This window comes from Prionailurus bengalensis, chromosome B3 (genome assembly GCF_016509475.1).
Source record: "Prionailurus bengalensis isolate Pbe53 chromosome B3, Fcat_Pben_1.1_paternal_pri, whole genome shotgun sequence".
NCBI lineage: Eukaryota > Metazoa > Chordata > Mammalia > Carnivora > Felidae > Prionailurus > Prionailurus bengalensis.
This window is the reverse complement of record NC_057355.1, coordinates 142,300,234-142,323,455: the sequence shown is the minus strand read 5'-3', so window position 1 is coordinate 142,323,455 and position 23,222 is coordinate 142,300,234. Positions and strand designations below refer to the sequence as shown.

Here is a 23,222-nt window from a genome sequence, read left to right as displayed (position 1 = left end):
GGTGTGTGTTGTTGAAATGTTACGAAGTGACTGCCATGTGCCAGAGCCTGGGCCAGGCCCGCTCACCTCTGCTCCCACGGGTTCTGAAGCCCTGTCTGATGAGGGAGGTCACCCGGCAGAGAAATAAACGCCCTCTCCTCAGACCACCCAGCCGCTGGGTGCCTTTCACGTGGTGTGAGACGTCAGGTGTGCCCCCGGCTGCATGCAGCTCAGGATGGTGCAGGGTGGGGGCCTGTGGCGGGGGGACTTGGGGCAGCAGGCGGCCCTCTTGGCTGGTGGGGAGGGGGCTGACAATTGGCCTGGCTGTCACTCCTGGCAGGCAGGGCTCAGGGGGTGGATGCCTCATCCAGACCCAGTGTCCATTTTTCAATCAGAAGGAACCCTCGATGGGCGCTGTGGCGGTGGCTGAGGCCAATCGAGTGGCGCTGGGAGCCAATGTCCTTGTCACCTTCTAACAACTCATGGGGAGCTTCCGCCGGATTACGTGGGATGTTCAAGGGCCAAGTACATCAGTGGCGGCTGTCACCACCAGAGGCCGGGCAGGGCACCGGTGCAGCTAGGGAACCTGTGCCACTGTGTGTGACCACTGCCCAGCCCGGCAGGTCCTCTCTAGTCACCGGGAACGTTGAAGTTAAAGACTTTGATGGGGAGCGGCAGCGGGGAGCAGCCCAGCGCATCGCGGAGGAGACGGTGTTTCCTAACACTTCTGGAGGAGAGAGTGCCAACTGGCGTGGCCATCTCCGCTTCGGGGGTCTCCTGCAGCCTCTGCCCAGGAGTCTGGGGGCTCACGTGCATTTGCCCCTTACTCGGGAACCGTAACCCTCAGAGATCAGAAGGAGCATGGGAGTAAGACGATTCAATAAACTCACAATAAAACATCCAAAGCCTTTCATACTTTCTCACTTTCTTTAACTCAATTTATTTTTCATTTTGTGGACAGAGATTTAGTCCGGGTATTAGTTTATGATTTTTTGCTGAAGGAATTACTCAACACACACACATATAAAAAGGAAATATTATTTTTATCATTTATTTTGTGCCATGTATACCATAGGAGAAAAAAATGGAGCGAAATCACTTCAGTACCGCTGTGTTTTTCATTACAAAGTTATTACATATAGAAATTACTCCAAATTATCTGAAATGAATGGAAATTATGAGGTTTAAATTCCCCAGGTTACTGCAGGCACAGCTCTGGAAATTTATTTTGTCATCTTGCTGAACATAATTGCTACAACAAAATTTCTTCCATTTTACAACTGCAGCATAACTTATTTATACCGGTGTAGCTGTAATTTTACATCAATAAGTTGAATGGGAAGGAATACACAGGTGGTAATTGAAAACAATAATTTGTGCTGAGGTCCAGGTGGAACGGTTGGCTGAGGAAAAGACTCCAGTTACCATCGGCAACAGCTTTGTGTCACCGCGGCCTCTTCCCGTCCCGTTTGCCAACACCCGTCGCACCATCCAAACATCCTCAACCGTGTCCCCCGGGGCTGCCACCGTCAGAGCCAGGGTTTGCCCGGCTTCGAACGGTGGCCCGTAGATCCTGGTCAGGAAACTGAGGCCTCGGGGCCCTGGGGGGGATCGAGGGGCCCGTGCTGCCTCTGCGTCTCTAGTCCTTTCCTTCTCATGCCTTCCAACCTGCCTGTGGGTTGGGTGCCTGTAGGTACCCGCAGCTAATTAAGGTGTTTGATAGATTTCAATTGGAGTATGAGTTCTTGCCAGAAACATTGACAGTTCGATTCCCCGAACGCAGCGCAGAGTGTTAAATCCACTAATGCTTTCTGCATTACTGTGTTCCTTCCCAGCCGGAATGTGTGGTCTGGGTACAATCCCGAAACGGTCCCCAAGCAGGCGTCCTCACTCTTCAGTTCTCTAATTGTTCCTGTTAAGCAGATACAAATAATGAAACTGCAGATGCCAGAGCTAACTCCCAACAGCTGATGAATCTACCCGCATGAATACAGAGGTCCAAATTCAGATAAAAAAAAAAAAAAATGACCGTAAATCTGTCCTGTTTAGATTGCAGCCCATTGGAGACAGGTAAGAGAGAGGTGGGTGTCTATGCTCCCGTCTCGTGTTCCACTCCAGGACACGTGTGGGAGGGGACGAGGGGCTTTGTCACAAGTTCAAATGGGAAATGTTACTGCCACAGCCATATTTTAGAAGCCATTGTTGTTTCAGTGTTCCCAAAGGCTTAAAGTCACAGTGAAATCATCTTTTTTAAAGGACCCAGATTAAACTAATGCCAGAATGCACAGCAACCCAGCATCTCGGTTTTCCCTGGGTGGCATTAATTATCTTTTGTTGTAGCAAATTGTCTGCCTTGTAAATTGAGCCGAGAGAGTGTCTTCAAGCAGATGCAATGGTTTAATATGCGCACAATGAAACAACTTTTATAACTTCCATGTACTCTACATATATTATTCCATCCCCAATTATGTGCCTGCAGTTCAAACTTTGTCACAGAGGCTTGCTTGTCGTCCTGCACCCTGACCCCTTCTCTATGGAACAGAGGGGAATCCACTTAAGTGTTTTCTAGCATACAAAGTACCTTTGTTGAATTCACTGGGAAGCATTTGTGACTGTTTCTGAAACTACAAAACAACAGACGAGACCTCCCAGATCCCTTTTTCTTTTCCAGGTCTGGAAGGCATATCTGAAACAAGGTGTTGGCTGGTTCTTATTTTTATTTTTTTGGTAAGCGCCCCCTTGCAGCATTTCATTAGCTGTGCCTTCTGAGGGATGCTAGCCTGACTCATGCCTCTCTCTCTCTCTCTCCTTCTCTGTTTTTCCCTAAGCGAGTACTTGCCTCTCACTTCCCTTTCCCCCACTTCCTTTGTAGAGCGCATCAAGGCGCAGACAGGAGTTTTCAGAGCCTGGGATTGGGGGGGGGGGGCGGGTGGAGCTTGCAACTGAGTCACACTCACCTACAACTCCAGTTTAGCATTTCCTGAAACTTCCTCTTTCTCAAACTGCTTAAGGATACAAACTAATTAATCCTCACAGCCTCATAAAACCCTTGTTAGGAAGGTGATCATTATTGTCTCCAACCCCAGCTCCTCCCCATCTCCTATCACCAGACACCTCATTGTAGTGCCAGTCCTGACGACAGCGGTTGACAGCCAGACTCAGAACTGAAAATTCCCTTCTGGATCCCGGTTCTTTCTCCAAATGAACCATTTCAACTCTCTATCTCTTCCTTGTCTGTGCTCCAAATAGGGTAGATCGATGGTCACCAGACCACTAAATTCAGACTAGCGTGTGCATGTGTGTATGCACGCATGCATGTATGTTTTGCATTTTCAGTTACACAATTTGTAGGCTCGGTGACTAGAGGGAAAGCAGCATAGAGCCCCTTTCTGTGCAACACACACACACACACACACACACACCACCACCACCACCACTCAGCCACTCTGTCTCTGTGTAAGTAGGGGTGGGGGGTGGGATTTGGTGGAGTTTGATCATCTTTGTGAACAATATTTTTTCCCAAGTCGACCAACTGGGTGATGCCAGTCCCTACCAAATTTGAATTGATGACTCAGAATTAAAATTAGCAAGGCAAGAAAATTCCAAATGAGGTGAGAAAGCAGTAGAAATAGTTCCAGATCCCCTAGTACTGAGCCATTCAATATCATTTCTGATGACAGGGACAGAGCTAGGAACATTCCATGTGGGTGTGAGTCTTTTTCATATACGGAGAGTTGGGTAAGTATTTTTAAGGAAAATAATACATGAATCAGGAACAGTGAATTTGGTTTAACCCCCTGCAGGCTGCAGCTATAAAGACAGCAGGCAGTGATGTTTCTTAGTTTTCCTAGAGCTTACCTATGCTTCATGTCCTTAAAGCAATAGTTGGAAATTTACCAAGGTATCAAGCCCGTGTTTCTTGCAGAAACAAGTGAGGTGCAATGATAACCATGTTTTAACAAAAGCAACGTTGCTAAATTCATTACATGGAAAGAATCAAGCGAACAATTGCTGGAAGGCAAGTGTTGTGGTCCTGTCTCTGCAATAAAGTGACAATGCAAAAAACCCCTCCAAATCCAGCACAGCCTTAATTGAGTCCTTATGGCATTTAGAGGTTTGCTGTAATTTTCAGAAATGTCTTAAAATAATTCTAGAAGATATGCCAGGAAGCACAAAAGGCCTCTTTCGTCTTTTTATGCTTCTGGATTTGAGAGCTCCTAGAGATTCTAGAACTGTAAGGAAGGGGATAAGGGCCATTTTGAGAGCCTTATTAATATGTATATTAAGAGGCACCTGGGTGGCACAGTTGGTTAAGCCTCCAGCTTCCGCTCAGGTCATGATCTTGAGGTCTGTGAGTTCCAGCCCTGCATGGGGCTCTGTGATGACAGCTCAGAGCCTGGAGCCTGCTTCGGATTCTGTGTCTCCCTCTCTCTGCCCATCCTCACTCATGCTCTCTCTCTCAAAAATAAACATTACAAAAATTTAATATGTATATTAATATGATTTGCTTAGTACCACGATTACAGTTTCCTCAAAAATTAAAACAAGTCAATCAATCCACTGATCAGATTGATGTGTTTTATATGTCCTCATCTTTAGTCAATAGTGTTTATAGATCCTGAGGTAAAGAAATTAACAGGCAGTTTGCTTCTGAGTTTGCTTTACACCCGTGAATATGGAAAGATCTGCCTTTTCTTTGCAGATTTTTTTTTTTCTTTTTAAGCACCAGAAATGAAGCCCAAAGTAATTTGGTAAGATGTGTTGCTCAGTTTTCGCATTGCTACAAAGTTATTTGACTACATTTTAGAGGGTGGATCCCTGTTTAAAAAAAAACAACAACAAATGAAATGTGGATTTTCCTTCTACAGAAACATTGGGAGTTCCCATTTCTATTGACACGACTTATCTTGGTTCTTTCCAGATTTTTGTAAAGACGTAATATAAAATATAACTGCTCAGAAGGCAAAGATAACATTGTAGGATCTCAAATAGAACCCCACCTCAGCTAAGAGCTAAATATTGAGAGTCATTCAAAGAATTTCAAACAAGAAGCCTTGGCTTAGGGGGTCACGTGTGTGTTTAATCTGCCCCCACTGCATGGAATGCTGCATGCGCACACACAGGGAAACCGAACCCCACACAAGGTTAATAAAAATGCACTCTGATTTGATGAAATGATTTATGATTTTTGAACTACTCCTCTATAAAGAAATTTAAAGTGACTAAGAATATGGGGGATTATCTGCTGGAATGCACTGTGAAGCTAGAAAAAGAAGAGCAGGGAAATATTTGTGAGTTCAGAAAGCTTTCTAACATCTGCTCTTTCTCTCTCTTTCTCCCCTCCCTCTCTCATTCCCTTCCCCTCCTTCCTTCCTTCTTCCTTTCCCTCCCTCCTTTCCTTCCTTCCTTCCTTCCTTCCTTCCTTCCTTCCTTCCTTCCTTCCTTCCTTCCTTCCTTCCCTTTCCCTTCCTTCCCTGCAGAAAATATGCCATTTCTTTCCATCTAATTCCAGTCTGCACGAAACCCCCAGTCTGGACCAGGCACACAGTAGGCCTACAGAACGTGCTGGAGAAATGAGTTTGAGGTATGGTAATATTACTTCAGGATCACATTTGTACCTGTACTTTTTCTTTTTATATGTTACTGTGTTAAGCACCTGTGCGCACAAGTGCGTGCACACACACGCAGACACACACACTTTTTGGGGACAGGACAGACTTTTATGTATAGAAATGTTTGGTAGATAAAGGGGTGGGGTGGGGTGTGTGTGCGCGCGCGCGCGTGCAGTGACCTTCTCAGAAGGGTACTGGGCACCCCGCCTGTCTAGGGTCCTGAGTAAGGAGTAGGGCCCAAGCTCCGCCACCCCCTCTGGCACCGTCTGTGGTCTGGGCATCAAGAGAGGGGACATGTTAGTGCGGGGCTAGCTGCCAAAGCCAGGCGGGGTCGAGGGAGAGGTTAAGGTCGGGGGAGAGGCGGCTATTGATCTTGCGTGGAACGAGAGACAGAGAGCGCAGCAAGACTAAAGGGGGAGCTGTGAGACCAGACATTAACAGCTTTCAGCGCTAATGATGCCCGTGCCAGACGGGCAGAGGGAAAAAAAGGAGACTGGAGCGGCAGCTGGGATTGCTCTCTGCCTGCACCCGGCCGCCTCTCGGGCGAGGAGGAGGGAGGTGGCGGAGGAGGACGACGAGGAAGGGGAGGAGGAGGGCGAGAAGGAGGAGGGGGGGGGGAGGAGAGGGCGAGGGGGCCAGCCCAGGGCTGGGCAGGGGCAGGGCGGCCTCTCCCCGGCCGCCGCGAGGTGGAGCGCGCCGGCGGGTGGCGGCGTGTCCGGCCCTGCGCCGGCCCGCCCGCGCGTCCCTCTTCCCGCCGTCGGGGCAGCGCGGGGCCAATGAGGAAGTGCTCTCCAGGTCCGTCGCGGCCCGCGCCGCCCCCTGCCCGCTACTTCCTGCCAGGGGTGGGGCAGGGGTGCCCGGGTCCGCAGACCCCGCCGCCGGAGCTCCTGCCGGAGCTCCTGAGCGTCCTGCGCAGTACGCGGAGGGGGTCCCCTTTCTTGCAGAGGGCTGTCGCAGCCCCCTCCCCCCCCACCCCCCCCAGGCCACAGACCGTGTCCCCAGTCCTGGTAATTAACCCCAAGAGGGCCAGGGTCGCAGGTTGGAATTTTGGGCGCCGGGCCACCGGCGGTGCCGAGCAACAGGCTAGCCTCGGCGATTTGAGTCAGACCTGCCCCAGGCGCTGTGTGACCTTGGGCAAAGCGCTAACCCTTTCTGGACTTCACCGCGCCGGTTCTCAGACTGAGAGCTAACTCCCAAATTTAGGAGTGTGGGCCGGTTGGGATGACAGTTTATGCTTTTTCTTAAGTTTATTAAAGGTGCGTGTGAGCATTTTTTATTTAGGCCACTTTCCTGGAAAGATTTTCACGTTGGGGCTGGATGGGAGGAGGGAGAGGTAGGTACTTCTGGACTTTGGGCCACGTGGAGGTGGGGTGGAGGGCAGCTGTGTGTAGTCGAGGTGGGGGGAATGCCGATTCCTACCCACCCCCTCCCTTCCCGGTGCTCACCTCCTCGGACGCAGACCCTTCAGCCCAGTCCTTAAAATTGCATGCTAGGGCACATTTTATTGTTATTAAATTAGGGGTGGGGGTTTGGACTGGGAGTTCACTGCGCTCTAAGTTGTTGGTGCCTTCGCCCCACCCAAGACCTTGGGGGCGAGCTAAAACTCCATGTGTCCCCCAAGGAAAAGGCCCCGAGGGAGGCGGCGCGCCGGGAGGCGTCACCGCCCAGCCAGTCGCTGGAGTGCAGCCGCCAGAGCCCGGCCTGGGGGCGGGGTGGGGTGGGTGCAGCTGGGCTCGCCCGCGAAGCCCAGCCCTGAGCCAGGCCCCGACCCGCCCTGGCCGACTCCCGGCCCAGACCAGAGGAACCCTGAGATGGGAGAGGGGTCCAGCGCGTGGCGCTCCCAGCCATGGAGGCAGATCATCACATAAGACGAAGTTGGCCGCGGCCTGCGGAGGGATGGGGCGCGGGGTGAGGGAGCTGTCCACGCGGCCGAGGCCTGGCCTTGTCCCCAGGCCACCGACAGGCCCCCACAACTCCTCTTGTCCTCGCCGGCTGGAGATCAAACGGCTGACAAGGCAGCTGTGTCCTTCCCAGTCTGACGGGAGATTTCAAGTCCTGCCCTGGGCGGAGGCGCACTGGGGGTGGGGGTGGGGGTGGATGCTTACTTGCAGGTGTCAGTAATTGTCAGGGGGGTGAGAGGGGACTGGGGGACCGAAGGGGGTCACCCACCCGAGTATCTTCAGCGATCCGGCCACGCCCACTTCTGGGCCAACCCGTGCATGTCCCTCTCCCACGCGGAGCACCCTGTCCCCTGACCCCTACGCTTCCCACAGACCCAGGCCTCAGACCCGTGTTTGACCTCAATGAGTTTATGGGGGAAAGGCACAGATTCGGGTGAATGAATATTCCCTCCGGAATGGGACTCACACAAGGTCTCACGTTCCCTTTTCCCCCAGTTGTGCTCTTAATTCTTTCCTTCTCTTACTGTCTTTTATTTTGTCGGCGTGGCTCTCCCAGAGTGTGTAATATAAGGATTTCTATAGGAGACATTTTTTGGAAGTTTAACCCCGACCCCCCCCCCCCAATAAAACAAAAGTAAAAACAGCTAAGCTCTTCTCCAAGGGGGTTAAATAAACTGACCACGTCCCCTTGTCGATCCCAGTCCACTCAACACAGCCCTTCCTCCCTTCAGTCCAAAAGAACTTTTGGCGGGGTAGGTGGGGACTAGCGTTGATTCAACTAACTTCCACGCACTCCTTACTCCTCCTTCCTTCTCAGGGGGTCCTGCTCCCCGGAGGGGAGGAGGGATGAACAGGATTTTCTTTTATTTAAAAATACCCTCCTACCCCTCCCCTTTTGCGCTGCGGGTGCACAGGGAGAAGAGGAGCGCCCAAAAACGCTGTTTGCACGTGTGGCCGGCCTGGACGAGTGTGCGCACGGGCGAGTGTGTGTGTGTGTGTGTGTGTGTGTGCGCGCGCGCGCGCGCGCGCGCGTGTCTCTGTGTGTGCTTTCTTGTTCTCTTACAGGGTACAATGTTAAAAAGCCACCGCTAGTCGCCCCCAGTGCTCCGACTCTCTGGGTCTTTTTGTCTCTAGTGCAGATTAAACGTCACGTCCGCACTTGAACTTGAATTTTATCCCATTGTACAGAGGCAGCCCCAGCCATAGAGAGACCGAGAGCTCCCAGAGAACCCGGACTCCGCCATCTTCACGTTGCAATCTATAGCTCCCAGTCCGCGCCCGCACCGACCCAGGCGCACTGGGCGAGCCGCCCCTCAGCCCCGCTCCCCCCGGGCCCGCGGCGCCAGGGGAGCGCTGGGGAGCGCTCGCGGGGACCCGGCAGCTTCTCCGGCCGGCGCCAGCCTGCCAGGTGAACTGGGAAGGAGCCGCTCCTGGAGTCCCCCCAGAGCCTCGGAAGGGTCAGTCTCCGAGAAAAAAACAGGCAGCCCGCAGAAAGCCCAGAAACAACCGAACCCGGGCAGTTTTACATTGCTTTGGGTTTTTTGAGGGGGCGGGGTGAGGGGGTACGAGACAAGTCCCCAAGTTTTCTTTGCTTTTTTTTCCTTCTTTTATTTTTTATTTGTTTGCATTTTTCTCCCCCCCCCACCCCACCCCCCCACCTCCTGGTAGAAGTGCGCTTTCCACCTACCAGACCCTGAAAGAAAGTGTCAGGAGCCGGTGCAAAATCCGGTTTAAGTTCAAGAAGACATTTGGAAGTCCAGGAGGCCAAGCAGTTTGAAGAAGTGTAAGCGATTTTTTTTTCCTTGAAAAGAATATATTTTTAAAGAAACCAGCCAGTCCGCGGCAAGCAACAGCAGATTTTTTTTTTTTTTGCCTCTTTCTCCTATTTTAGATCGAGAGATTTTTCTTTTCTTTTTTTCCTTCTCTTTTTCTTTTTGCAAACAAAGCAAAAAACAGCATAGAAGAAAGAGCAAAATAAAGAAGAAGAGGAGGAGGAAGAGAGGGCAAGAGAGGAAGGGGGAAAAAAAAAACACAAAACACCAACCCGGGCAGAGGAGGAGGCGCGGCGGCAGCGGCAGCGGCGGCGGCGGCGGCGGCGGCGGCGGCGGCGGCAGCGGCAGCGGCAGCGGCGGCGGCTCGGACCCCCTCCCCCGGCTCCCCCCATCAGTGCAGCTCTCCGGGCGATGCCAGAATAGATGCCGGGGCAATGTCCCGCCGCAAACAGGGCAACCCGCAGCACTTGTCCCAGAGGGAGCTCATCACCCGTAAGTGTCCGCTGCGTGCGCGCCAGGGGCCGGAGGATGGGGCTCCGGGTGCCCGGGGCTGGGTACACCGAGCCGGTCGCTGCCAGGCCGAGCGCCGGGGCCGCCCGCGGGCTCGCAGAGGCAGCTGCGTCGGCCCAGAGCATGGTCGGGGGCGGGGGGGGGGCATAGGAAAGTTTCTTTGCAGCCCCGAGAGTCGGAGCGCTGCGCAGGCAGACGCGCCTCGGGCTCGAGGGCCTGCGGAGCGGGCTCCGGGCCGGGGAGGGGGCGCGCAGGCTGGAGGAGGTGTGTGTGCACGCGGAGCCCGGCTGGACGCTCGCCCCTCCGAGCGGCGTGTGTGGCGGCGGCGGCGCTGGTGGCGGGGTTTGGAGAGGAGGGGGAGGGGGCTGGGGGAGCGGAGGGGGAGGGGGGAGCCGGGAAGTGGGGAAAAGTTGGCGAGCGCGTGGGTCCGCTCTGACGGCGCGGGCGGAGGAGAGCGGGGTGCGCTCCGGCCTAGGGGAGATGCGGGGCTACGGGCCGCCGGCGGCTCCGAGTCCCCGGTCGCTGCACTCGGCCGGGCAGGGCGCCGGCCACGCCGGTCCTAGCATTCCGCCGCCGCCTTTCTCTCCCCTCCTCTTGCTATTTGCAAAAGAATCCAGCTGCGCGGCTGTTTGCTGGGCTCTTGCCTCCCCCCCCCCCACACCCCATTTCCCCACCTCCGTCTGTCTCCTGGGATGATCTTGTCTTCTATCCCCCACTCCAAAAAAAGGTGGGGGGATTGGGGGCTGGTGAAAAAAACCCCGCCACGGGGAAAAAGGATTGCCAGCCAGGATTGGTAAGACAGGGATGTGCTTGTAAAATAGGAAAAAGAAAAAAAAAAAAGAAGAAAAAAGAAAAGGAGAGAGACCTATCAATCTCTTACCCATCTTTCTATCTCAGTATGTTTCATCTCGCTTCTCTAAATAAACAAGGCAGGTCGCCGTGGAAATCCGCCGGCTGAAATCGTGTGGATTTCCAGCAAGGGGCCGGGCAGGCAAAGTCAGGCAGCGGGGCAGAGACGCAGCAGTTTCCAGCGCCCCAGTTGGGTTTATTTAGAAAGGGGAAAAAGCGAGCGCGAGCCGGCCAGGTACGGTGTTTGCAGGGGAGCTCGCCCCGAGTGCCCGCACAGTTGCAGGGGGAAGGACGGCTCGCAGCGATCCCGGCCCGGCGCAGCCCGCGGGGCCGCTGATCCGCGGCGCGCGAACATCTCCCCGCGGTCCTTTCTCTCGCGGTGCCTACCTAGATCGCCGTTGCTTGCTTGCTTTCTTTCTTTCTTTCTTTTTTTTTTTTTAATTGCAATAGAAATAAAACATCCTCAGGGTGCCATCGCGACCATGGACAGGTTGTGTTCCTGGAATCGTCCGAGCACCTCGTCGGGCTGGGGCCGGGCAGCCCGCGCGGAGGTGGAGAGGGCTGCGCGCCCAGCCGCAGCCGAGGACTGGCTGCGGGGCGGCCGAGAGCCGAATATTTATGTTATATTTTAAAAAATTTAAATAAATAAATAAATATATAAAGGGGCTCTCCCCTCCCCTGAACACCCAGCATAGGAGCCATCTGCTCGGAGCATTTGCTGCTGCCGTCTCTCCTTTGTTACAGCAGATACATTAGTAAGAATTTGTGGATTTATTATTGTTTTTTTGGGGAGGGGAATAGATTTTAAAGCGGGGTTCGCCTTGGGAGAGGGATGCGTTTTTGGTGGGAGGGAACAGAACTTCCCTTTTATTTTGCACCATTGAAGACTCACTGGTTGCATTTAAAACAAAATGTTTTACAACCAGACTTGAGCATGGTTTGATTAAGGTCCCTTTTTGGCCGGTTGACACTCCGTCCTTTTACCAAGCCAGTAGCCATCAGCTTATGCCTCTGCGCCCCCCCACCCCCTTTAGATGGTGGACTGGTGGTTACAATGTCTATATTGGCAGAGGTTAATTTCTCTAGGAGGCAATTTGCCCCTCCATACCCTCTGTGTAATTGTGAGGGGTTTTGAGGAGGGGGAAGTTGAGGGGGGGTGTTCGGGCAGTGGGGAGCAGTCTTAGGGCTGCATCGCCAGGCTGGAAGCAGCGAAAGGAGTCGGGATTGTTTGCAGTTGTGTTTAAGGGGGGGAAGAAGCAGGTAGGTTTGTTTTGCCTTTGCTCTCTCCTCCTCTGGCATTCCTGGGACAACAGGAGAAAGCCCTGGTCAGGAAGACTGGTGGCAGCTGGGTGTGGGGGACAAGGCGTGCCTGGTGCGACATCCTTCCATCCTTCATTTGTTCCCCCTCTGTCTCTCAGCCTTGCTTCGGAGTGGTGCTGGGGACAGATAGCCGCTGGCTGCCACTGGAGCAGGGAGGGAGGGAGAAGAGAGAGGCAAAGGAAAAGAGGGGCGAAGGGAATCTTGCCTGCCTTTCAGGGGCACATGGAGCTCAGGGCATGTGCAGGGGGTCAAGCAGAGAGAGTGGTCCAACCAGTTTTCAGACAAGGCTATTTATGATCAAAAAGCAGCTGGCTTTTCTGTTTGTCCTGTGTCACCCCGGGAGGTGGGAGGGCAGAAAGGGGAATGGCAAGAATTAGATGCAGTTTAGGCTGCGTGGCCTGTGGAAGTGTCTCTGCACAGTGATGCAGGAGTCGTGGGTTTAGGGTGCTGGAGAGCCCTGGCCAGCAAATGAGTGCTGTCACAGCCCTGACCCGGGGTTCGCATTTTAGATTTTAAATGTGAAAGGAACTGCCCCAAATGTGGTGTGTCTTCAGTGGGGTGGCAGCCCATGGTTCTTTAGAGACGATGCAACTTAGCATAACTGCTGGTCTGGGAAACGGGAAGAGCACAGAAATAGCAGATAATCTTGGGGGGGTGGGTAGAAGAGCTCTGTAGTGAGCTGGTTAGATATACAGACAGGGACGGAGAGAAGTATAAACCAGTGTGGGGGACAGCTGGGGATGGAAACCTGGGCTTCTGGTTTGTTTCAAAATATTTGACCCAGATGGGTATGGCTTTTAGAACCGGAGGACAGACACAGCTATTAATAAAAACAAACACAAAACAACACAGTGACAACAGTGAGGAGGGAAGAAGAAGGGGGCAGTGGCTGACCAGGCAGAGGGAAGGGTTGTGAGCCCACTGTGCCAGACAGGGAGAGTAGGGGGAATGAAATGCAGTCCAGTCCATGAAGGAGCTCCAAGGCTTTTCAGAGAAAATAAGATGTCCATGGCAAATTATACAACCCTAGCGAAGGTGATTTTTCAACAACCTACCAACAGGTTTCCTTGGAAGATCAGTGATTTTCTGTATGAATTCACGATTTTGCAAAACAACTAGAGACCCAAGGTTTGACACGGGAAGTTAGGCTAACTGTGTTAATTTCACGGTTGCCTTTTAAATTGGGTTTTGCTGTGGCTGTGTGTTTTGGAGGTGGCTGGCTTCACAATGACCTTAACTCTCTGGGGTATAGTGTATCTCCAGTTATCCACAGTCTTTCAAGATTGGGCCTCCGATAAATTTCACAAGCCATGAGCCCCTCTTTTTTTTGGGGGGGGGGGTGGTGGGTAGGGGGAGTGAAGTTTGTCTCCCACTCTGCACAGAAGGGAACCCCATATCATTAGAAGTGTGATATAAGTCAGCTGCTCTGATTCCACGGGAGAATAAAAATGTGTTCATCAGAGGTGTTATGCCAGGCTGATTTTATTCATTTGTAATTCACACCTGAGAGAAAACAGCCGTGAGCGTATTTTAACAACCCTTAATATTTTTAAAGGGTATTCTTTCCCTCCCTGAATATTATGTACATACGCATATTTCTTCCTTTAAGGGTGGGAGCTTGCTATCTGCCCGGACTTTGGCCTTGGCGATTTTTGTCTGGCCTTCAAAATATTTCGTAACCGAAAACGAATCATTTCTCAAGTGCTGGAGCGAATGCGGTGGCTTTGGTGAAGCCTTAGGAACATGGAGGGAGGCTGGGGTCAGACGGCTGGGGTGGGACACTTTGCTGACCACAGTGCGGGACCAAAGGGGGCTTCCTGACCGAAGAGAAGGCCAGCTTTAGGTGCATCTGACGGTAATTGGCGTTAGGTCTCAGGTCAGATGGAAACACGCAGAGCGGTTCGTTTACAGATGCCAGCTGCTGACTGTGGAGCGCACCAGTTTCTAGCGCCTTACCACAAGCGAGCTCTCGACGCTTTGAGCTTAGAGCATGTCTTCGACCAGCCTTTCCTTTTCTCCTTTTTCATCTCCCTTCCTGATTGCTTTGCATTCTCTGTTGCTTGTTGTGATAAAATACTTTTCCAAAACAAACTTTCAGTTGAATTGGCTTCTGGTTGATGGCAAGCCTGAAACGCCGCGCCGTGCCTGGTGCCACTTGGCAGCTAGGGGGAGCTCGGTGCCCGTGTCATGCCTTGGCGCCTCGCTACAATGGGCCAGGAGCGAGCTTCCGTGGGTTTCCACCCGCTGCCGCAGCACTTTGCATTGCTGCTGCAAAATGTCTTAAGTGTGAAGTTGTAATATTGATTTTCCTGCAGAGATTCAAGCGGGACAAAAATGAGAATATAAGTTTGAGAAATCATTTTCAAGCTATTGGCATTGATTTACAAGCCCTCACTAGGCAGATGGGGGCCTTTTTCTTTTTTCTTTTCCCGATTTTTTTTTTTTTTAAACAGTTAGAATGGTTAGTTCGAACGGGTGTGTTTCCCCCTATTAGTCTGTGGTCTTGACTTTCTGCAAATTCCATTAGGCTCTTAAGGCATCCGTGATCAGATTGAGGGCGGGACTCTGGGAAGAGTATACATCATTTTGTCCATTTCTGTGTTGTATGTCAGAGACCCGGGGAACGGTCGAGAATCACTGCTTTTGGGAGTCATGCTCCTAAAACAGCTTGATGAATGGAAATCCTTTCAGCTCAGGTTTTATAACACTTGGATTCTCAATTCCATTTATTAGGTAATGTTCCCACTGTACTAAGGGAAATAGCACCATTCCCCAAAGATATCAAATGCCAACTCAAATAATGTGTAAAACTTTGGAAGGAGTATAGGCTTGCTAGACCCAGCGTTGCTAATACCTTTCACCCCCAACAGTGCCCTTAATGGATGGCTCTTAATGAGACTCTTTCTCTCCTAAACGTGTAATTTAGTGCTGGGGCATATATGTGCTTTTGATCACGGGGTTTCTGGATCTATCATGTCTTCTCCAAGTTCAAGAAATCTGCAGACAGCACAGTTAACCCCGAGTCTTGTGCTTGAGTTCAGTATATGGGCAGAAGAGGTTGCCCTGAGACTGGAAAGAGTGCTTTATTCTAACCTGAAAGAGAAATAAATTAGGTCAGACAAAAGCCTAGTGCTGTCATCAGCTGAGAAAGAGGCTTCACTCTCCAGTGCGGAGGGCCAGCAATTTATCTGATGATTTCTCTACTTCATTCAATGTTTGAATTGAGCCAGTCGCGAGCATATCGCGGCTCATTTGACAACTCAAGATGAAGTGGCACAGTCACCTCATAGCCTTGGGCTGGGCAGTGGCCTTCGGCCTGCAGAATATCGTTAAAAAATTTCAGTTTAGAAATAGCCAATCCTTCACCTTGGAACTTGGGAGAGTTTCAGGAGCTGTAACTGAACACGGACTGCAGATATGACGGTGCTTGACAAAAACAGTGTATGTGGGGAGGGTAGAGATGGGGTTCTTGACCTTTGGGGACGGCCTCCTGCATCCCGTGTGGCTAGAGGAAGGCCCCTCTGGCTGTCCCGTTAGGGCCTACCTTTAGCGGAAGCTCTCTGAGGACTTGGGACTCCAGGTTTCATGCTGGGGTCACATCTGGGAGGACAAGGAAAAATAAACGCTCCTTGGGGACTGCACCCAGCACCACACGGTCAAGTTGCTGATGCCGGCTGAGCATCCTTCTCTGAAGGTGGTGGTAGCTGTAGGCACACTGACGTATTTTTTCACGGGGAGAGGGCACAGAGAGATACTGGGAATGAATGAATGTCACCCAGCTGCTCTGAGTATGGCTTTGTCGCTTCGCAGTGCTCTCCATTTACTCACACGATCGGGTCTGGGGTCCTGCGTGCCCTGTGGGCCCCCCCACCCCATTCCCTCTTCCCACAAATCTCTCTTCCTTTCCAGGGAGGCAGTGAGATCTGCTCGTGTTCTGGTCCCCATTTCTCTACCCCTCCCCAAGAAAAGCTGTTTGTTGATTGCCTCTTTTGAGCAGTACTTTCCCCAAGGCGTGTATAAAAAGTGCCAACAGCAGGCTATTTGGAGACCCGCGAAAGCACAGAGACACACTTCTTTCGTCTACTGCACGAGCCAGTGGGGGGGGGGGGGGGCGCGGGTGGTGGGGAACAGCATCGGTTTTACTGGCAAAAGTGACACCAGATCGAGGTTTGATTAATGGTGCTGCGTTCACCGGGACTTTGCGTCCGGCATTTTGACACACGCAAGTCTTTTGTGTAGTTGCTGAAATTCAAGAAATTCATTCATTCTTTCTTTCTTTCTTTTTTTTTTTTTTCCTCCAAGAGAGCTGATAATCTGCTTGGGTGTTGAATTAGCCAGCCCGAGTTATTTTACTAGAGTGAAATCCCAGACCACACAAAATTAAGTAACTTCAAAGTAAAAAAAAAAAAAAAATCCTCTGTTGTATACAACTTTTTTTTATGACCTCCTTCCACTGAACTGCAGAAATACAAATACATTTGTGAATGTGCTGGTGAGTTCTCTACTAAAACAACGCGCATAAATGACTCGAGAAAGTTGAATGCCAGTGTTGCTGTGATTAGCTTGTGCTTCAGAAATGGATGTGCTGCTAAGAAAAAAAAAAATTTTTTTTTTCATGGGGTCATGTTTAAATTTCTACCTTGGAAAGGAGATGTTGAAAATGGCTTCTGTCCTTCCTCTGTCGCTCTCAGCCTCAGAGAATGTCCTCCGGCTAAAGGCTTACAGGCTGGTGTCCTGTAAGGGTCCTTCTTTTCTTCTGCTTAGCACCTTTGAAAAAGCATAGCATTAAATAAAACAAATCTCTTCATTTGGCCTCAAAGCGTGCTTTTATATCCTGTCATTATGAGCCCTGTTGTGGCTCTGCAGATTTAAGGCATTTGCAGCTTTGTGGACTCTGCTGAACGTGCTTGGAAGGGTTTCTATGGTGGTAAATCTTTTTTCTTTCTTTCTTTCTTTTTTTTTTTTTTTTTTTACTTTTAAAGCAACTATTTTATTTATCAAAACATAGGTCACTCCATTCTCTGGTTTTGTGGAGTTGGCTTTTTATTAGTAACCTTTTAGTCATGGACAGGATCTGTGAGCGCACCTGAACGCTGTTTTCTTTATTCGTTTCGCCCTTTTTTTTTCTTTGGCTGCCTTTGAATGTGTGAGACCAGGCCTCCTGAGCTCAGTTTTTGGAGTTCTGGAGAGGTGGATGCGGTGGGCGGGGGGAAGGGAAGGTTGGGTGATGGTCTTCAGTGCAAGTTGGGATGTTTTTCAAGGAGCTGTTGTTGAAACCAGGCTGGGTTGTGTAGGGCAGTGTGTGCATGTGGGGGGGTCCTCCTCCCACCCTCAGACCTCCCCATCCAGCCTCTGTCACAGGGCTGGGTGACTGAGATTCTTCCTGTACCCCCAACAGGAATCCCCGCCTTCCTGGAATGCAGGCCAGACTCAGGCCTTCCCCTGCAGGCCCCGTCAGCCAGACCCCAGGTCATGTCCACGGGTTGCCCAACAAGGAGGTGTCTTCAGTCTTCTCCCTGTCTTCCTACCCGGCTGCCAGAAATCGCGACAGTTTCACTGGAGGCTCCAGCAGGGGTTGGTGTGGAGCAGAAGGGGCCTGGTGGGGTGGTGGCCCCCACGTGTGCCCGTCCTGACAGCAGATTTGAGGGCGGTAGACAGGAGGCCTTTGGAGCATCTGGGAGAGGCACAGGGTCTCGGCCAGCAGCTCTGAGACCTGGACCGGCTGCACTGCTCAGTCCTCCCGAGAGGGCAGGGGGTCAGGTGAAGGAGCTCACCTGTGCCAGGCGGCCTGCTTATACCTGCCAGGCTGTGTCCTCCCAGGGCCAGAGGCCGCCCTCGGCCTTGCTGGCTGCAGGAATTCGGTGGGGCCCGGGCTGGGGCCCGGACGGTGGCTCCCACCCTCAGACGTGTTCTAACCCCTCCTGGCCCCGTGAGGCCATTCCTCCTAACGCATGCCTGGCTGGGCTGACGTTCTGCTCTTATCTCCGCTGCCTCTGCCGGGCACTTCATTATTCCCAATGTTCGGAGAACTTCATAAAACCTCTTGTCGTGCCTTTAAGCGCCATCTAGTCATAGATTATTTTCTCCACCAAGAATTGATTCCTTCTCTCTCCCATCCACCCGTCTCCTTCCTCCCCTCCCCACGGTTGTTATTTTCTCTTGGATCCAATAAATTAAAAATTGATGGCAGCTCAGAAAGTGTTGTGCTCCGTCGAGTGCTCGTGTTGGTGGCGGTGTCAGTGCCGCCTGGAGTCTCGGCCCCTCCCGGAACGTTCTCGGGGAGGAGAATGAAAAGATCCCTTCACAGATTATTGGTGAGCATGGCTTCCGTCTTCGTAGGAAGCAGGTGTAAAGTCTCCAGTCGGACGCAGAGCCCTGGCGGACAGATGCTGAACATTTCTCGTAAACACGCGTACACATCGTGATGGCGGCTGTGACGTTGGTGGCACACGATTTTAAGAGCCTGGCACCCCTCCCCCCACATCCTTCTCCTACCCACTCCCCCATCACCGAAACAATAATTCTTCATAGGTTTCTCTTCGACTGGGGCTTAGCGGTTAGGGATTTGGATTTGAATCGGTGCAGGGTAAGGGCGACATGGGCCTGTGTGCTGTATGTGAAGCAATGCACACACACTGTGGGGACAGCAGGCGGTCGGCCCCTTGGCTGGAATCCCCTAAAGGGCAGGTGCATGGGCAGTTGTTACAGATGGACCAGGGCGGGTGGGGCCCTTGGAACCCTGCGTGTGGGGGAAATCACTGGCCAGGTAAGGCCCTGCTAAGCCTTTGCAGCTGCTGGGGGGTCCTGTTGGCTGCTTGGCTGGGTCGGTGTTAACGATGTCTTTCCATTTCTGTCTTCTGCCCCAAATTCCTTCCCAGCGGAGCTAAGGCATGGGGGAGTTTGTCTTAGGCTCAAGCGCTTCCCCATCTACTTGACAACAAATAACCATTATTATTTGCGAACCCTGATTTCATTGCTTCTAAATGCGTTTATCAGCTGGGAGGAGGCCTACCCTTGTAAATAAAATGTGGTTTTGTTGTAAAAGAAAATTAACTCTGTGTGTGTGTGTGTGTGTGTGTGTGTGTGTGTTTGAGAGGCAGGATATGTATTTGTCTGGGAGCTTTAGGGTTTCGTAGTTCAGAACTCACCCCAATGTGAAAGCTGACCCTGCGTCCACTGGTTTGTCCTCTTAATAAGTCAAACATTTTAGCAATCCCTGTACTTTATTCGGCTCATAATAGTGAGAGCAGCAAGCAGTATTTTCCAGAGCCGCCTGACAGTTGGGGAGCTTTTCACGAAAGCAGAAATCCTCCCAGAGGAAGGACTTCATCTCTGCCTTCTTTCTTTAAGGCCTGAGTTTGCCGGACAAGGCAGCCTGAGGGGCTGGTTTGTTGGGTGGGTCTGGGAATTCGAAAAGCTGTTTTCGTTGTGTGTCTTTTCTCTTTCCTGGTGGTTTGTTGTCTCTGGGTGACCGTTTGGGCCGCTCGGCTCTTCCAGCAGAGGCATGGGGTCAATGAGCTGTGTGGGGCCCTGAGGCCCCAGGACCGGACCGGAAGGGCAGGACCCTGCCCGCAGGACAGGGAAAGGAGGGTTCCGGAGGGCCAGACGTGTCTCCCTTTGCCCTTCCTTGAGCGTGGCCAAGTGGCTTTTTCTCCTTTTATTTCTTCCAGCGTCGATACGGTTCTAAGAAGGGACGCACACGCGCGCGTGCACACGCACCCCACACACCCGGCTTGGTATCCGCCTGTCGGCGGAAATGAAACCACAGCCCGTCTTTGGGGGTGTCTCCGAGGGCTGTGAGCACAAGCCTCCAGGCTCAGCCAGCTGTCTCGGTCCACCCCCTGCGACCCAAAACTTGACAGTTGAGGGGTTCATGCTGACTCTGTTCGCTGAACTTTGGGGGTGATGTTGCCACCTTCCTGGGAAGTATCTCACCCGGCAGGGCCCCACACCCCAGGGCTGGAGAGAGGAAACCCCATTCTTGGAGCTGTCATCTTTGAGTTTGACTTTCAACACTGACAGTGGGAGGCAAGATTTGTTTGTTTCTTTTGCCCCTGGCCCTCCCTAGGAGGCCGCTAGCTGGGCCCTGGGCCCTGGGTCTGGGAAGTCCGGGTTCAGAGCTGTTCTGTGGGACACCCTGCAGGGGTGGCTGCCCAGGAGGCTTGGCTGCAGAGGGGGGCTGGGGGGAGGGGCGGTGCCCAGAGTCAGGACTGCAGCACAGTGAAGGGTTTTGGATACTTTCAAACTCAGTGCAGGGGATTCACAGGGCCTGCTGCATGAGGAAAGTGAAAAGGCGGAGAGAGCCAAATAAAGGAAAGAAAACCAGATGTTGCCAAAAAAAAAAAAAAAAAAAAAAAAAAAAAAGAGAGAGAGAGAGAGAGAGAGAGGTTGAGAGAGAGAGAAAGGAAAAAAGTGTTGGTACCCAGTCCTTAGCAAAGGATAGTAGGCAGAGTCAGGAGAGCTTGGGGACAGGCAGGCTTCCTTGACCTTTGCTAATTCTGAAAGAAGTCTGTGTTTCTTTTGAATTAAAGGGACGAATTGAAATTACGTAGCTTAAACCCTGGGAGCAGAGAGGAGGTGTTGGAGCTTTCTAGAGCTCCTCCCAGGGGAGCGGACAGACAGGGCTGAAAAAGTTAATGAAAAGCAAAACAAAACACAACAAGGAAAAGAAAGATTAAACTATTGAGCAGCAGGAAACACCTCCCGGTCCTCAGCGAGGATGGTCACGCTGGAAGGGTGGCCGCCTCGGTGACGGTGACGCAGCAACGTGCCAGGCCTACTTGCGAGTGGCAGTTCAGACAGGACCGGGTCCGGCCACCCTTCCCACCGCGGAGCTTGGAGCTTGCCCCGTCTGTCGGAATGCTCTGTTTCATTTTGTACTTTTTTTTTTTTTTTTTTTTGCTTTTCATCTCATTTCCTTTGTGCTTCTCTCCTTTTTTTTTTTTTAACAAAACAATATTTTGACATCCTCCTCCCATTTATTAGAGCTCCCTCTCTAGAAATGGCGCACAATACATCCTTATATTTCTAAAGAACTGTTTTCACAGCCCTCTCCTTTGGCTCTGAAATTATGTATATGTAATTGGTAATTAAAGGTGCGAGCTTTTCAATATAAACAGTATTGCTCAATGTTAGATCATTAAAGGGAAAAGAAGCACCGAATAATTACCTTTTTTACATTCTGACAAACCGTTCGCAGGAATCTGGGTCCCCCCTACAACCACCGTTCGGGCGTGAGGGTTGTGATTACATTTGAGCCATACCAAAGCATCTTTTCGTAAAATAAATTGGTAAATTAATTTTGTATCCAACTCCTTTTTAAGTAAATTCTTGATTTCTTTCTTTTTTCTTTTCTTTTTTTTTTTTTTAGAGTGTAATGAATGGTTCCCAGGGCTGGCTTGGTGAAAACTGTTTCTCTTACCTTTTAGGTTCTTTGTGTTAGAGGTATGCCGGCAACAGATTTAGGATTTCCTCATCTTCGTGGTATTTTTGTGCTGCCATGGGTCTCATGCATGTCTCCGTGTAATTCACGGAGGAATCTGTCTGTTTTTCTGTAAGCACGGGCAGGATCTCAAATCGTAACTTCCCTTCCCAGCAACACCTGCGTATCAACCTGTCCACACGGGTTCGACTATGTTCTGTGGATTACACAGCCCGTTCTAGATTCAGCATCACCCATGGACTCTCACAGGCCCTGAAGAAGCTGTGTTTAGAAAATACAGAACAGTGATTTATATGGAGGATAGAAGATGCCACAGAATTTTTTCCTTAAATTATCTGTTCTTTGGCTCTGGCCCGTCAGTAACTTCACTGCCACGGAATGTGTTTTCCTCCCTTCCATTCCTTCTCTCTGTTCCTCTGTGGTTTTCATCATCCCTCACTAAATACCATACAACTGAAAATTTACCTGCCTCCTCGGGTCGCAGACCTCTGGCTGTCCCTTGGCTTTTCTGAGGACCCCGACACTTGCTCTGTCTTTACGCCTAAGTCGTTGGCTCCTGAAAAATTACAACCCAAGTTTGCTCAGACCCCGAGGGAGTGTGCAACCTCGTTGCCCACTTGCCTTATTTATGACACTTTCGGCTGCCGAGCCCTCCAGCTTTCCCCCTGGGGGTTGCTGCTTTTTGAGGCATTTATTGGCTTCAAAATATTTGGGTCCTATGTCCCCTACCAAAAAAAAAAAAAAAAAAAAGGAAATATATCTGCTGCTAAAGAAACGTGAAAATGTACAGCCCATTGAAAGTGTGGCTTGTCATCTGCCAAGAAATGCGTTTGGAGCCTGAACAGTTTTTTTGTTTTGTTTTGTTTTTTGGTTTTTTTCCTTTTCTTTTTCTGGGAGTGAAAATAAAACCAACCAACAAAAAGGACAGTGGGGGAGTTGATGAGTGTTGGGAAATCTACAAAGTGGTGGAGGGCTGACCAGGAGCAGGGTGTTTGGCAGGAAAGCGGGCTCCCTCTTTCAGCCAGCCGACTCTCTCGGCGTCCTTTCCCCGGCATTGTGTTTTTCTTCAGCATTTCTTTTTGAACCAACACTCACTTGTTGCTTTCTGAGCATGCGGGCTTCTTTCTCTCCTAAGGACTGGCTGCCTGACGCCCGTCTGGGGTTCTGCTTTCTTGTCTGGGGTGCAGCCAGGTCTGAGGTAGAGGAATACAAGCAAGGCTCCCATGAATGGGGAGGACATGAATGAACGGTGGAAGGGAAGGGGGGAGGGGCGGCCGAGCCAGCCCAGGCAGGGGGAACCGGCTGGAAGCTCTCAGCCTCGGCTGCCCACTGGAATCACCTGAGGAGTCTTAAAAAAACAAAAAGACAATCTGACGTTTGGATGTCCCTGTAACTGGTCTGGGCTGCCGTCTGAGCACTGTGTGTATGTGTGTGTGTGTGTGTGTGTGGGGGGGTGTTCGGAGCTCCCTGGGTGATTCTCAGAGGATGTAAAGTGGGAGAGACTCGTCTCTAGCTTGAAGCACTGGGCTCGTGACACTGAGCCTCTTGTGAAAGCGGGATGGGTGTTCTGTGCACGCGCACGTGTATGTGTTTACATGCTGTGTCGTGGGGGGGTGCAGGGAGGGGGTGAAATCGACAGCAAATAAACTACAAAGCAGTCAGTTCAGCAGTAAGTGAAGCAACAAACGGGAGCTGCGGAGTTGCTCCTGGGGCCTCAGTTTGCCCATCTGTGGCTTCCAGGGGTCATGCGCGGACTTGGTGACCTCTAGTACCCTGCAGCCGAGGGGCCCCCTCTTGGTGGGGAAGGGTTGGGATGGCCGAGGGGTGCCTGTGATTG

At 51.4% G+C, this 23,222-nt stretch overlaps 1 protein-coding gene across 4 annotated transcripts in view; it reads left to right on the top strand.

Annotated features, from left to right (window-relative positions):
• Positions 1–9,606: 9,606 nt before the first annotated feature.
• The window catches only part of BCL11B (BAF chromatin remodeling complex subunit BCL11B), a 96,987-nt gene continuing 83,371 nt past the window's right edge, over positions 9,607–23,222 (top strand). For all 4 annotated transcript variants that reach the window (XM_043556997.1, XM_043556995.1, XM_043556996.1 and 1 more), the window contains exon 1: positions 9,607–9,756. In XM_043556997.1, the coding sequence (XP_043412932.1) occupies positions 9,699–9,756 (58 nt within the window). In that variant the 5' untranslated portion in view covers positions 9,607–9,698. The remainder of the gene's footprint in view (positions 9,757–23,222) is intronic.